Genomic DNA, 13,416 nt, shown 5'->3' on the forward strand with positions numbered 1-13,416 from the left:
GTGGGAGCGCCGCCGCGCTTCCCAAGTGGCGCACTATCCAGTGCGCCACCGGGCCGGCCCTTTGTGAATCTTTTTAATGTCTGCCTTAAAGAAGACAGCTGGATTTTCATATCTCTTCTGCATTTGGTCTGCCATAATATGTTGGTTTTGTTGAAGTACAAGAAGGAAAATCAGCCTCACAGAGATACATGTTTGGAGAAGGGAAGACTTTGGAGACCCTTTGAAAGGGTCTTGAGGGCACTCACAAGTCCTCAGGCCACACTTTGGGAACTGCTGATTTAAATCTAAGGGAGTGAGTGAAGATAGAGAGGAAAAGAGACCCAAGAACTGAACCTGAGCACAGAGATGTCAAGAGATCAGGGAGATGGAGATGAACCAGCAAAGGAGACTGAGGTAGAAGGAGACCTAGGAAAGGGTGGTCTCTGGGAAGAAGGTGTGTGTGTGTGTGTGTGCATGTGTGCGTGTGTGTGTGTGTGTGTGTGTGTGTGTGTGGTGTGGTGTTGGTAAATATCATCCTCAGTGGAGGGGAACCCACTAAGAATTGTAATGGATAGAATATGAGGACACAGTAGAAGCAGGCTTTAGACAAGGAGACGTTGTCTTCTCTCAGGCCTGCAGACTAAGGTGTAGTTGAGGTGGGATAGGTGAGCTGGGCCTTGTCCAGGTAGGCAGGCAGGACCTGGGCAGGGAGGTGCCTTGTTAGGGTCTCTGACAGGGAATCTGTGCCTCAGAGCTCTGAGGTTAGACACAGCCAGATGCTTTCTCTGTGTGGTGCTTCCTTTCGGTTAAGCCCAAGTGCTTCAGTAACATGTGAGAATTAAGAGGATGGGCAGTTTTGTGCTTGGGATGGAGCAGCAATGAGAAGGATGATTTCCTCTTTCTCCTCCTTGTCCCAGTCCCTCCAAACCAGCATGTTGGCAGAGGCAATGGCCTGAGGAAGGTGGTATAATCTAGATTTGCAGGTGGAGACTGGAGAAGACCCATTGCAGTGGCCTGGCAGAGGGACAGCGTGGGTGACTGCACAGGGAAGACTGAGTGGAAGCACTCGGCAGCTGTGGTCCTGAGCTCACACTGACAGCATCTCGGACAGGCTGAGTCAAGTGGGGCAACAGGTGAGGCTTGGCGTCACCACTCTCTGGCCACCTCATCACAGTGTGACCTTGTGAAGTAGCCTCAGGCCAGGGAGGCCAGGGAGGCACCGGAGTCTCCATAATGGAGACAAGACAGGCAGCATGATTTGCCCAGGAACCTCTGGTCATTTGCCATGTCAAGGGAACATGCTGGCACATGCAGAGGTAAAACCAGTGGGTGTGTGGCCTTGGCCCAGGCTGCGGGCCTCACATTCCTGCTCTCTGCAGTGGGGGCGGGGAAGGCTTTCTGGAGCTGCTGCGACCTCTGGCTTCTGGGGTGGCCATGCCAGAGACAGCCTCCCTTTGTTCCGCCTGTTTCTCTTGCCCTCCCATCAGTTTTGTGAGCTGCCCAACATCTTTTCTCTTTCATTGAGTATAAGTTGTTCTACATTTTATTTTCCCCCAATTTTTTATGTATAATTGTATACATTTCTTTCTTTTCTCCTTTTTGCTGAGTCATTTGTGATGCAGTTGCAGACATCCCAACATTGTTTCCTGACACTGCTCTGACACAATTACAATGCAATCATGCCCAATATCTTTTCCATACATTTTTTCTTCTGCCCCGGCAACTAGAGGCAATTTCTGTTGCTTATAGCTAAGTGTTCTGATGGATAGATTGCTTGTTTGGGGAATTGGCAGGATGTGATGGAAAGAATAGGTATTTGGGGACAATAGACCTGAGTTAAAAATCTTGGGTCTGGCTCTAACTTGAGCAAGTAGATATATAAAGATAAATATCTCTCCAAGCCGCCCTTTTCTCATCTGGTTAATGCTTAACTTGCAAAGTTGTGAGAATGTGGCATAATGTGTGTAAGGCACATAGCACAGTGCATGGCATAGTAGGTTCTCAATAAATATTTATTGAGTGAATAACTGAATGAATAAATCATTGGTTTGGATTCTTGGTTCTCGAACTTGGCTCTACATTGGAACCACCAGGAGAGCTTTTAAAAGTCCTGAGGCCAGGCTGCACCCAAGATCAATTGTATTGAAATTTCTGGGGGGTGGGACCCAGGCATTAGTACTTTTTCAAGCTTCCCATGTGATCTAACATGCAGCCCTAGATGTTAGAGTGTGACCTCTCGGGTCCCTGATGTCCCAGAAACCCCACAGGAAGGCTGTGAGATGTGGAAATGTATAGACATGGTACATAGTAAGTCTCAATAAAAGTCAGTTTCCAATCTCCTGTGCGTGTTCAGTTAGGTGTAGCCTTCTATTTGGGTGAGGAAGACACTAGAACCTCATGGAAGTTTGTGAGGTGCACTGGGATTCCTCTCCCACTCATTGAAATTTGGGTCCTGTATTAGTTTTCTAGGGCTGCCATAACAAAGTTCCACGACTGCGTGATTCAAACATCAGAAATTCAATTTCTTGCAGTACTGAGACTGGAAGTCTGAGATCAAGGTGTTGAGAGGTTTGGTTCCTTCTGAAGCTGTGAGGGAGAATCTGCTCCATGCCTTGCTCCTGGCTGCTGGTAGTTTGCTGGCATCTTTGGTGTTTTTGGCTTGTGGGAGAATAACTCCAATCCTCACATGGTATTCTCCCTGTGTCTGTGTCTGGGTCCAAATTTCCCCTTTTTTATAAGGACACCAGTCATATAGAATTAGGGGCTCACCTTACTCCAGTAGAATTTTATCTTACTTAGTTACATCTACAACGACCCTATTTCCAAATAAAGTCATATTCAGAGATACTGGGGGTGAGGATGTAACATATGAATTCGGGGGTGGAGGACGGCACATTCAACCCATCACATGCCCTAAGCTACAGACTTGTATCTCCTGAAGAACCTCATGGAAGTACAACCCATGAAATTACAGACCCTTAGACTTTTTTTTAAGCACAGCAAAGGATATTAGAGATAACTGAGTTCAAACCTCTCTGGTTCAGATGAGTACATAAGCTCCAAATGAAGACAGATGACTTGCTAGGGACCCAGTCACAAAAGTAGGTGTGATTTCCTATCAGGCCAACATTTTTTGGTTTCCTTTAATTTTTAAGTAAACAGAAGATGCTTTGATAAATTAGCAACACTCAGTGTTTTATGTTTATTTGCTTTACCCATATTATTCTTACTACTGGAAAAGATCAGAGGCAATTGTTGAACCAATTGTAATCAGTGTTGTGGGGGCAGGTAAAGATGGGTGTCTCCTACTCCAAACCCCCACAGCTCATTGCAGAGTGTTTTGGAAGAGTTTTAATAATACGTTTAAAGTGTGTATCCCCAGCTGTGTGTACAGTCAAGCCAGGTCACTTTCCCTCAGAACAGGAGAGGTCAGCAGGTGGTTTGGGAACAGGGACAGAAATCTGGGGGGCCTGGAGTAATCCTAAGGAAATCTTTCCTGGAGTGGAAGTGACTAGAGGGTGGCCTGCTTGCGAGTGGGGCCAGTTCATCTTTGTGGTCTCATTGCCTACAACATGGGCTTCGCACTGCCCTTGCATAGAGGAGGCTCTCCACAAGTGTGGCGAGGCACTGCCTGGAGGTCTGCGTGCTGCCCCCCAACCCTCCACTCATGCCCCCTACCTCTGTCTCTCTCTCTCTCTCTCTTTTTAAAGATGACCGGTAAGGGGGTCTTAACCCTTGACTTGGTGTTGTCAGCACCACGCTCTCCCAAGTGAATTTACCGGCTATCCCTATGTAGGGATCCGAACCCATGGCCTTGGTGCTATCAGCACCACACTCTCCCAAGTGAGCCACGGGCTGGCCCCCTCAACCTCTGTCTCTAATCCCTGTGTAGTGGATTGAATTATGTCCCCCCAAAACTCACTGAAGCTTGAACTGTGTCCCCCATTTCATGTACTAGAAACTTAGCCCCCACTGTGACTGTTAAGAAGGTGGGAAATCCTATTATGGTAATTGAAAGGTGGAGCCTTGAAGTGGTGATTGGATTGTAGGACTGCGCAGTAGTGAATGGATTAAAAATGGTGGTCAGGGGCATGGTTCTGAGGGCTTTAAGAGGAGATTCTGTGTTTCTCTCAGCTCTCTCTGCTCCATCGTTTTCAAAATGTGACACCCTGCCATCACTGTCACCAACACTGAGAACTTCACCAGCTGTGTTTCCTGGACTTTGGATTTCCTAGACTCAGAAACTGTGAGGAATAAATTTTGTTTTCTTTATAAATCACCCAGTTTCAAGTCTTTTGTTATAAGCAAAAGAAACGGTCTAATATACCCTGCAATCATCCAATTCCCCACACCCAACTGTTGCCTATTTCTTCTCTCTAACCATGAGTGATTCTCAAGGCTGATTTTCTGAAATGGTCAAAGTCAAGGATGCAGGCTGCTTTGTCCTCCTTTAGTCCCTCTGGTCATACTTCCTTTTGTGGAGGGGCCAGTGGGGATGTGGGAGGGGGTTGCAACAACCCCACCCCTAAGATCTGGCATAGCCCCAAGGTGGACAGTGAAGCTCTGTACTCAGAATAACTTGGTGAGGATATAGGATAACCCACCTTACTCTTCCCAAATTTCCCCTCAAAGCCCACAAATATCTCCCACCAAGTTTTTAGGATGCCTGAAATTCCCAGCAGGAAATAGTATTATTCCTTCTGTTTGCAGAGCTGTACCTCTGAAAGGCCCTTGATCAGATACAAATGGGTCATGGGAGAGAAAAAAAATCAAACCTTGGACTTGGAGACAGAAGACTTGGGTGTCAAGCCAGAGGAGAGATGGGGACAGGAAATGGAGTCACAGAGCACTCAAGACAGACTTGGCTTCCTGGACAATTTTACCAAAGGCCTAGATTGAGCCAGATTCTCCACATCCTGACCCACACAGACCTTGTTCCACACTTTATTCCCCAATCCCCAAGTCCTAACCCAGATCCTCCATTGGCAGAGAACTTTTAAGAATCATAATGCTCTTGGGTAGAAATGAGGGGTATAACCAGTGCTATGGACTGAGAGTTTGCCAGCCAGTCTATGGTATTTGTTATGGCAGCTCGAGCTGACTAAGACAGCCAGCCAGAGGTTAGTCAATACACGCTAATCTTTTATTGTTAATATAAGATGGTGAGACTTTCTGTTTTTAGAACATGATTGCATAGTAATTCATATTTATCTGAGACAGAATGGCTTACAAAGCAAGTGCTTTTATGCACATGACCTCATGCACACCCCATAGTGTGGGTGAGTCTGTGTTATTGGCTTCTCCTCCGCAGTTCTACAGATGATGCAGTCTTTGTTTTTTCTTAATTTTTTTTTGCAGCTGGCTGGTATGGGGATCCGAACATGTGACCTTGGTGTTATCAGCACCACACTCCTACCAAGTGAGCTAACTGTCTGGTCCTCTACAGTTTTACAGATGAGGAAATTGAATCTCTAAGAAGCCCATGTTCACAGTGGGTAAGTTAAAGAGCCTGGATTTGGGATTAAGGTCCAGGGATCAAATACCACGGGCCTTCGCAGGCATTTTACTTTGGGGATTTCTTCTACCAGGCTTTCTATAACTGTGGGCCTCTTTATACAGTCACAAGCAGGTTTCACAAATGAAAGCCGTCAGGAGTTCAAACCACCCAGGTCGTGTTAGGGCTGGCGGGCCCTTGAGAAGAAGTTCACGAGAAGTCCACGAGGCAAGTGTCTGGTGTTGACTGGAAGGTGCAACGTGGGCAAGTGTGGGAAGAGGAAATGGCAGTAGAAAAAGCCAAAAGATGTCTCCTGGCCACGCACTCAGCCAACTGCAAATGTTGCCAGCACTGAGGGGTTTGTGCTCTCAAGGAACTTCCACTCCAGTTGGGGCCACTTGAGGTCTGGAGCTTCCCTGGGCTTGGAGACATGCCCTGCTTCAGAAACCAGAGAGGCTCTTCTCTTTCTGATTCTGTCTGAGGGAAAGTGGTGGTGGAAATGTGAAGGGGACCTTCCTGAGGAACTGCTGTGGATTTTTATGTCCCAGGAGTGGCAAGAGGTCTGCAGCCCTGTGTCCAAGACACCTTCCTTTGACTGGAGGGAGGGAGGCCTACAAGAGTCCACCTGAGGTGGAGGGAGGGGTAGGGCAGGAGGCTGTGGCCAATGAAGGGTCGTGGTCAGGAATGTAAAGTGTGGTCCCTGGTGTGCAGCTCTCTGGCCACTTCTTTTCAGCATTCTCTCTGGCTGGATACCCCTCTATCTTCCCATTTGTGTCTCTCTCTGTGCCTCTTCCCTTGGATTCCTGATGCACTAGATTAGGGGAAAACTCCTGATTAAAGATTGCCCAAGGAGCTAGTCTATCAGGGATGCCAAAGCATCACTAGAAATCTAAAGAGACAGACCCAATTGTATTTAATGAAATGTACCCAGAGAGATGGCTGTATGTGTTGAAGGAAATACTTAGATAAACATCTTGGGATGTGTAGGAATGGGATGGAATGGAGAGGGGGGAGTGAGCCTCTCAAAGGGCATGCCCTATAGTAATACATGACCCTCAAACCTGCCTTCTAAGAAGGGCGGGTTCAAAACCCACACTGCTTTGGTTTGGCCAGGTGGGTGTGTGAGCAGGAGTCTTTTGTCCTGCTCCCTGAGTCAGCCTACCTTCTGAATACAAGTTGAACAAAATCTTAATAACCAAATTGAAAGTCTGAAAGACTAGCCTGATCATAAGCCCCCAGGCTTAGCTTTGACTCACGAACTGTCTAATTATCTCCTTCCTTCTGCTGCTTCTTCCATCAGTGGTGAGTGATGGCTTTACCTACCGGTTAGCCAATCCATGAGAGCCTCATCCCCTTGCTGAAGCACCAGCAAGTCCTTTCCAGCAGGCACTACTGGATTCATTATTAGAACTAGACCCTTGCTCTTCCCTAGACAAGAAAAATTCCTCCAGAGCTGGCCATCCAATGGCAAATCCATCCTTGAAGTTGCAGCTGGAACTGAAGGGAAAAATGCCTTACAAGTTCTCTAGGCTCCAGCTAAGGAGCTACTTTATTGGTAGCTACTTTATTCAATATGCATATATTGAGTGCCTTCTATGTGCAAAAGTTCTGCTCAAGGGACTGTGAAAGACTCTGGAGTCCCTATTTTCAAAGAGTTGCAGCCAAAGTTCCCTAAGCTGGGGGTGTGTGGGGGGGTGCATGTCAAAATCACATAGGGAGCTTTTCCAAATCCCCACTCCAGAACTGAATCAGGCTCACAGATTGGGCCCAGGTCTTTGTGGAATGATGAAGTTTAGAGGGTGGCTTTTATCCGTGCTCTTGGGTGTGAAGCTATGACACAGTGTAAGAGGCTGGCCCGCATACTACTAAGTAGAAGGCAAGGTCAAGGGCAGCCATTGTCACGGGAAGGGATCAGCAATATGCTCTGAGAGTGTGAACTAGGAAAGAAAGGATAATATTCACAGAGAAGCAACTTGGGGCAGAGAAGGGAAAATGTGCCTGATGGCATGGCCACCCAAAAGGCATAAATTAGGATCATGACAGCTGTCATTCTTTGCTCCCACTCAGCACACAATGATAGAACACCAGGGCTCAAGACCAGATTCCTACCCTCAAGCAGTTTGCAGTCTGATGGGGCAGGGAAATAAGACATGCATGTGTGTAACTATGACACAAGGTGGAGAGCGACAAATACTACTTTAGAGGAGACAAGCAGAGTGCCATGGCAACCCAGAGAGTTCTGATCTGCAGATTGCAGAGGGCTTCCTGGAAGAGGGAGCCTTTCGGCTGCAGCTTGAAAGCTGGAGAGGAGAAGGATGAGTATCCTAGGCCCAGGTTACAGCATGACAAAGGCACAGAGGAGATTGGGGAGAAGCGTGTCTGGCAGAAGGCCAGGGGCCTTTTGTGGTTGGAACCCAAGCTGCTTGGGGGAGGAGGCTTGGAGTGGGATAAGAATGAAAAAGTTGGTTGGCACTAGGTTGTTGCACCAGACTTGAAAGACTTGCTAAGGTGTTTGGACTTTATTTGTAAGCAATGAGAGCCACTCAGGGTTTCAAAGCACCTGGTGTCAGGCAGAGGATGGCCTGGTGGGGAAAGAGCGGAGCAGCAGGAAGATGCTGCAGGAGCGAGGCCTGTGCAGGGCTGAAACCATGGCATGAGATGTTGAGAATGACTCTGAGAGTCACTGGAAGGCAGAGTCACTAGGGCCCACCTGTGGGAGGTGAGGGAAAGGAGATGCAGGGCTCCAAGATGACTTGCGGTTTGTAGTGTGCGTGACCCGGGGGGAAGCTGGCACCATTGACCAAGCAGGAGGTGGACGTTTTAGGTGGAGAGTGATACATCTGAAGTCAGCTCATTATCCACCTGGAATGGACGTGATGTTGGAGGAGTCTTCAACCTGGATGCCTTCACCAGGTGGGTGTTCATTTATCTGTGCCTTCAGGGCTTGACTGCTGGCACCTGGAGGGTACCTTGTTCATCTTTGTATCCTGTGAATAAATACTTAGTGCAGAAGGTAGCATTATTACAATCATTCCTGCAGCCCATAAAAATATTTATGGGCTGAATAATTAATGCCAGGAACTGGAGCTAGATACAGATCATATCTCCAGTCTAGTCGTGGGATTTTAGAGTCCAGATTTCACTGTGACTGTGCTTAGTTGAGGGTACAGTTACTCTTGTCCTGCCAACAGTCTCAACCAGCAGTCACCAAGGAGTACAGAGTCAGATCAAAGTGAACAAATCAGCTGGTGCATCCTACAGTCAGGGAAGGAGAGACCATCTTGCCATCAGCCTGCACGGCACAATTACCACACACATTGAGCTTCAGGCCTTCTTAAGGTCTGGAAAGATTCTCCTTTCTCAGAATCCTTTCATGTTTTAGAACCTTTGGAACCAAGCACTGATAAGAGATCCATGTCTAAATGAAGGAATGAATGATGAACTCAGAGTCTAAGAAATGTTTTTCTGGATGGCACTGTAAAGTTCCCAGGAGGGAAGCCCCTTTCTCACGGGGGAGCGGCCAGGAGGACCACGGCTGCAGTGAGTCCCCCCACCCGCGCCCGCGGCCGTAGGTGGCATCCCCGCTGCTGCGTGTCCTCGCTCCCGGTCCCGCTCGGCCCGCGCCACCACACTCCGCTCAGTAGAAGGAGGCGCCGTCATAGTTGAAGGCGCCGGGGGACAGCGGGAACGGCGGAGGGCTGGCTGCCTGCTGCCGGCAGATCCAGAACCGCTGGAGCAGCAGCCTTTTGAGGTGCCTGCGGAACTTGACCCCCACGAAGACGTAGAGCACCGGGTTGAAGCAGCAGTGGGAGAAGGCGACGTTGCGGCAGACGAGCAGGGCGTAGGCCAGCCGCTGGCTGAACTCGCAGCTCCGGATGAGCCCGGTCTTGAGCAGCGCCTGCAGCAGCAGCGCGAGGTTGTAGGGCGCCCAGCTGAGGAAGTACACCGCCACGATGGCGAGGATGAGCCTGACCGTCCGGTGGCGCCGTCGGCAGCGCGAGCGGAACAGCGTCCTGAGGATCTGCACGTAGCAGAACAGGATAATCCCCAGGGACAGCAGGAAGAACACGTTGTGCTGGTAGACCGAGGCGCAGAACCACCTGAGCTCGGAATAGTCACAAGCCGAAGAAAGCACCTCATGGAAGATGGCATCGGGGATGGAGGACAGGATGCTGGCTGCCCACACGGCCGTGGTCACCAGCAGGCGGCAGCGGAGGGAGTGGACGCGCAAGCTGGAGACGGGGCTCACCACCGACAGGTAGCGGTGGACGGTCATGACCGTCAGGAAGAAGATGCTGCTGTAGAGGCTGATGGAGAAGACCATGTTGAGGAGCTTGCAGAGGAAGTCTCCCAGCACCCAGCCCCAGTAGAACCCCGAGATCCACACGGGCAACAAGCAGGAGAAAACCAGGTCTGAGAGGCACAGGTTGAGGACGAAGACGTTGGTGAGGGACTCCAGGCTCTCGTACTTCATCAAAACCCACAGCACCAGGCTGTTGCCCAGCAGGCTGAGGAGGAACACCAGGCAGTACAGGATGGTGGTGGTGAAGGTGGCCACGACAAAAGTCGTGCTCTCACACAGAAGGATCTGAGGATTGTAATCAAAATAGGTGGTGGACTCTGAGATGCCTGAGGACTCCATCCGGACCAGATGGCAGGGGCGCTGAGAGCCTGATATGATGGAGACACGGAGTTGAAACCATGTGGTTAGGCTAGAGATCAATAGGACCCTTATTATATAAAAAAAAGTATGGCCCACAGACCACCTGCCAGCTGGTGAACTGTTTGTAATGGGATTGTGAACTTGTGTCAGAACTAAAGTCACTAAGCATATTGTTTAGTTTGACTAACTTTTCTTTTCCCCATAGCAAGACCTCCTTGATGAAGGAAGCAGTGCATTGATTTATATTCTGTCACAAGCCCCCTTTCTCCTTGCAGACTGGCACTTGCGTAGCACTAAGCTGGACCAGTCTCCCAGTAGGGGGAGAGCAGCAGAACTGGATTCAAAGACCTGAGACCAAATTTAGGCCCCATTACTGTACTCTTGGGCAAGCTATTTAATCTTTCTGAGCTTCAATTCCTTATCAACAAAATAGGACTAATGATCCCAGAGTCATTCCTTCATTCATTCCACAAATATCTAGTGAGCTTTTACTTTCCCTCCTGCCCTCCCTTTCTTCCTCCTCACCCTCCATTCCTTCCTCCCATAAAGTGCAGAAATCCTTATAGCAGGATTGTGTTGGGGAACTTGCTGTTTCCTGGAACAGCCCTGAAAAGAGAGGACACAGACAGAGCAAAATAATCTCAAGACTGCTATGAACATTGAGACTCTAGGAGACCAAATCCTTACTAACACAGAGGATTAACTCAGAGCAGAAAGCTTCATAATCTGGGAGTTTGGTTTACAGCAAGTCTTACAGATGCAAGCATGTGGCAACAACCTAAATGTCCAGTGGGAGGGGAGGAGGGGAGTAGATAAGAAAACTACGTTGAGTCAAACTCACCCAACCCTCTCTGTTGGTGAGATAGTAGGAATGTGAGACTAGAAAGCTGAGGAGAGAAAAGGGAGGGAAAGTACCTAGAAGAGCTGGAATTTTCATTGAGAGAGGTAAATGAAGCTTATAGAAGGAGGTTAGGAGACTTGGGTGAAGCAGCGGCCTGAACCAAGTAAGAGCATTTCCATCACCTACTATGTGCCAGGCACTGTGCTAACATATTATACTTACCTGTTCATTCAATCCTGCAACTCTCGGTAAAGCATGGCCACCTCCACTTTACAGGAGAGGAAACTGAGGTTCAGTCTCGTGAAATGACCTTCTCAAATTTGTAAATCTGGTGAGCCACACAGAGAGCCAAGATTGGAACCCAGGCTGTATTACATCATATTTTGAGGAGGAAAATTAGAGAAATAGCCTGAGTTCCTCACTTATCTAGGTTTGGGTAAGAGGAATAATAAGAGGGTCTCAAAATTTATCCCATTTTAGGAAATTTATCCTTTTTTAGTCAAGTCAATATGTGTTTCCAGAGACCATAATGTTGACAGTTGAAAATATAATGCATGGAGGTTTTATTCTGTATTCTTTGATTCCTAAAGAGGAATTCACATGGTTTTATGTTTATTGTCCCCTTGAGTTTCTTATTTTTTAAAAGATTTATAGATTTTGCTCATTTTTCTACTTGGAATAATAATGTTTTTCTTATGGATTTTTTTTTTCCTTTTTGTCTTTTTTCATGTCCGGCAACGGATCGCAACCCTCGGTGTCACGCCCGCACCTCGCTCAGCCAGTGAGCGGGAAGATTTATAGATTTTGCTCATTTTTCTACTTGGAATAATAATGTTTTTCTTATGAATTTTTTTTTTTCCTTTTTGTCTTTTTTCATGTCCGGCAACGGATCGCAACCCTCGGTGTCACGCCCGCACCTCGCTCAGCCAGTGAGCGGGAACCGGTCTGTATGTGGGATCCGAACCCTCGGCGGGAGTGCCGCCGCACTCCCAAGCGGTGCACTGTAGCAGTGCGCCACCGGGCCGGCCCTTTCTTATGGATTTTAAAGACCACTTTACTTAGTATTGTCAACCCACTGTGCTTAAACTCTCAATTATGTCTATGGTATTTTAATTTTCCTGACATATAGAAACTGGGTATTTACATTTTAAAGATGGGCATATCTGACTCAATGAAGCAGTCCTTAATGATAACTAACATGTGCCAGGCACTCTGATGGACGTTGGATAGACATGAACAATAAACAGTGTCCACCTACAAGAAACTTATAGTGCAGAATGAAGTTAGAGATTAGACCAATATCTGGGATTTCCTGTAGTGTGACAGATTGGAAGTGGGGTTGTTTTGGGACAGAGGGCTTCTAAGCGCCCTTCATATCATATAGGTGATCCCCAAGTCTACTGAACAACTCTTGTCTTTCCATGACCCATCAGACAGTCCAGACTGACACACCTTAACAACAGCACCCAGCTTCATGGTTAGAAATTTCTCAAAATTAAATGGCTTCTCCTGAGAAAGAAGATATCTCCCACCCAACCTTTATTTTAATTTACCAAAAGACAAGTAGTTTTACAAACTCTCAGTGTTTTAACATCTATCTCAAGTACAGAACACAGAGATGAGTTGGCTTCCTTGGATGACAATTCATGTTGCATATATTGCCACGCAGAATAATCACACACTTTTCTTCTCAGGGAAGTTCACATTTTCCTCCCCTCTCTCTCAACTTTCCAGAATAAAAAAAGTCCTCAGGCTGGTCTGGGATAACAGGGAGCCATGAGCCAATCCAGTTAATTTCCATCTCTCCCCACCTTACTCAGCCTTTTCTTGATCTGTGGTCCTGAATAGTACAGCTTAATGTGTCGGTAAGAGGACTTTTCAGTTCACGTCTGCCTAGCTATCAAATACTGGATTATTCATTGTATAGAAAATAACATAAGTGGGTTTTACTTCTTTGATGGCTGAGTAAGTTCCTATGTAACCAACACCTCTACAGATAAGAACTATAAACCCCTGAACCAAAAAATGAACAAACAAAATGCCCCAAAAGTTCTTGAGGGCACTGACGAGCTACCAAAAGCAGTTGGATACTGAAGGGGATTAGGCAGTGGAAAGAAGAGAACAGCTGAATGGCACTGGGTAAGATTCCCTTTTTTATGGCTTTGGCCTAATTCAGGAGCTGGTCATAAGGGGCAGCTAAAACTCTAGTGAAAAACTCACACTTTTTCCTGTCTTCAAGAACCACATGACTAAGTTTGGGGCAAGTACAGCCACCAGAAAGTGAGGGGAGAAATCACAGAAAGGCAAAGATTAGAGAGCAAGAGTCGCAAATTCTGTGTATAAACTCTGCCTAACTGTTTGGCTGACCTCTGAACCATGAATGCGCTAGTGAAAGCTGAAAGAACTGAACTGAGATTTGAACAGCTGCCTATTTCAGGG

General features: G+C 47.5%; 1 protein-coding gene across 1 annotated transcript; it reads right to left on the bottom strand.

The window, feature by feature from the left end:
- Positions 1 to 9,110: 9,110 nt before the first annotated feature.
- XCR1 (chemokine (C motif) receptor 1) lies at positions 9,111 to 10,115 on the bottom strand. Its single transcript, XM_008579214.1, has one exon. The coding sequence runs from the start codon at positions 10,113 to 10,115 to the stop codon at positions 9,111 to 9,113; it is 1,005 nt and encodes a 334-aa protein (XP_008577436.1).
- Positions 10,116 to 13,416: the final 3,301 nt, after the last annotated feature.

The sequence above is a fragment of the Galeopterus variegatus genome, unplaced genomic scaffold (assembly GCF_000696425.1).
Source record: "Galeopterus variegatus unplaced genomic scaffold, G_variegatus-3.0.2 Scaffold1832, whole genome shotgun sequence".
NCBI lineage: Eukaryota > Metazoa > Chordata > Mammalia > Dermoptera > Cynocephalidae > Galeopterus > Galeopterus variegatus.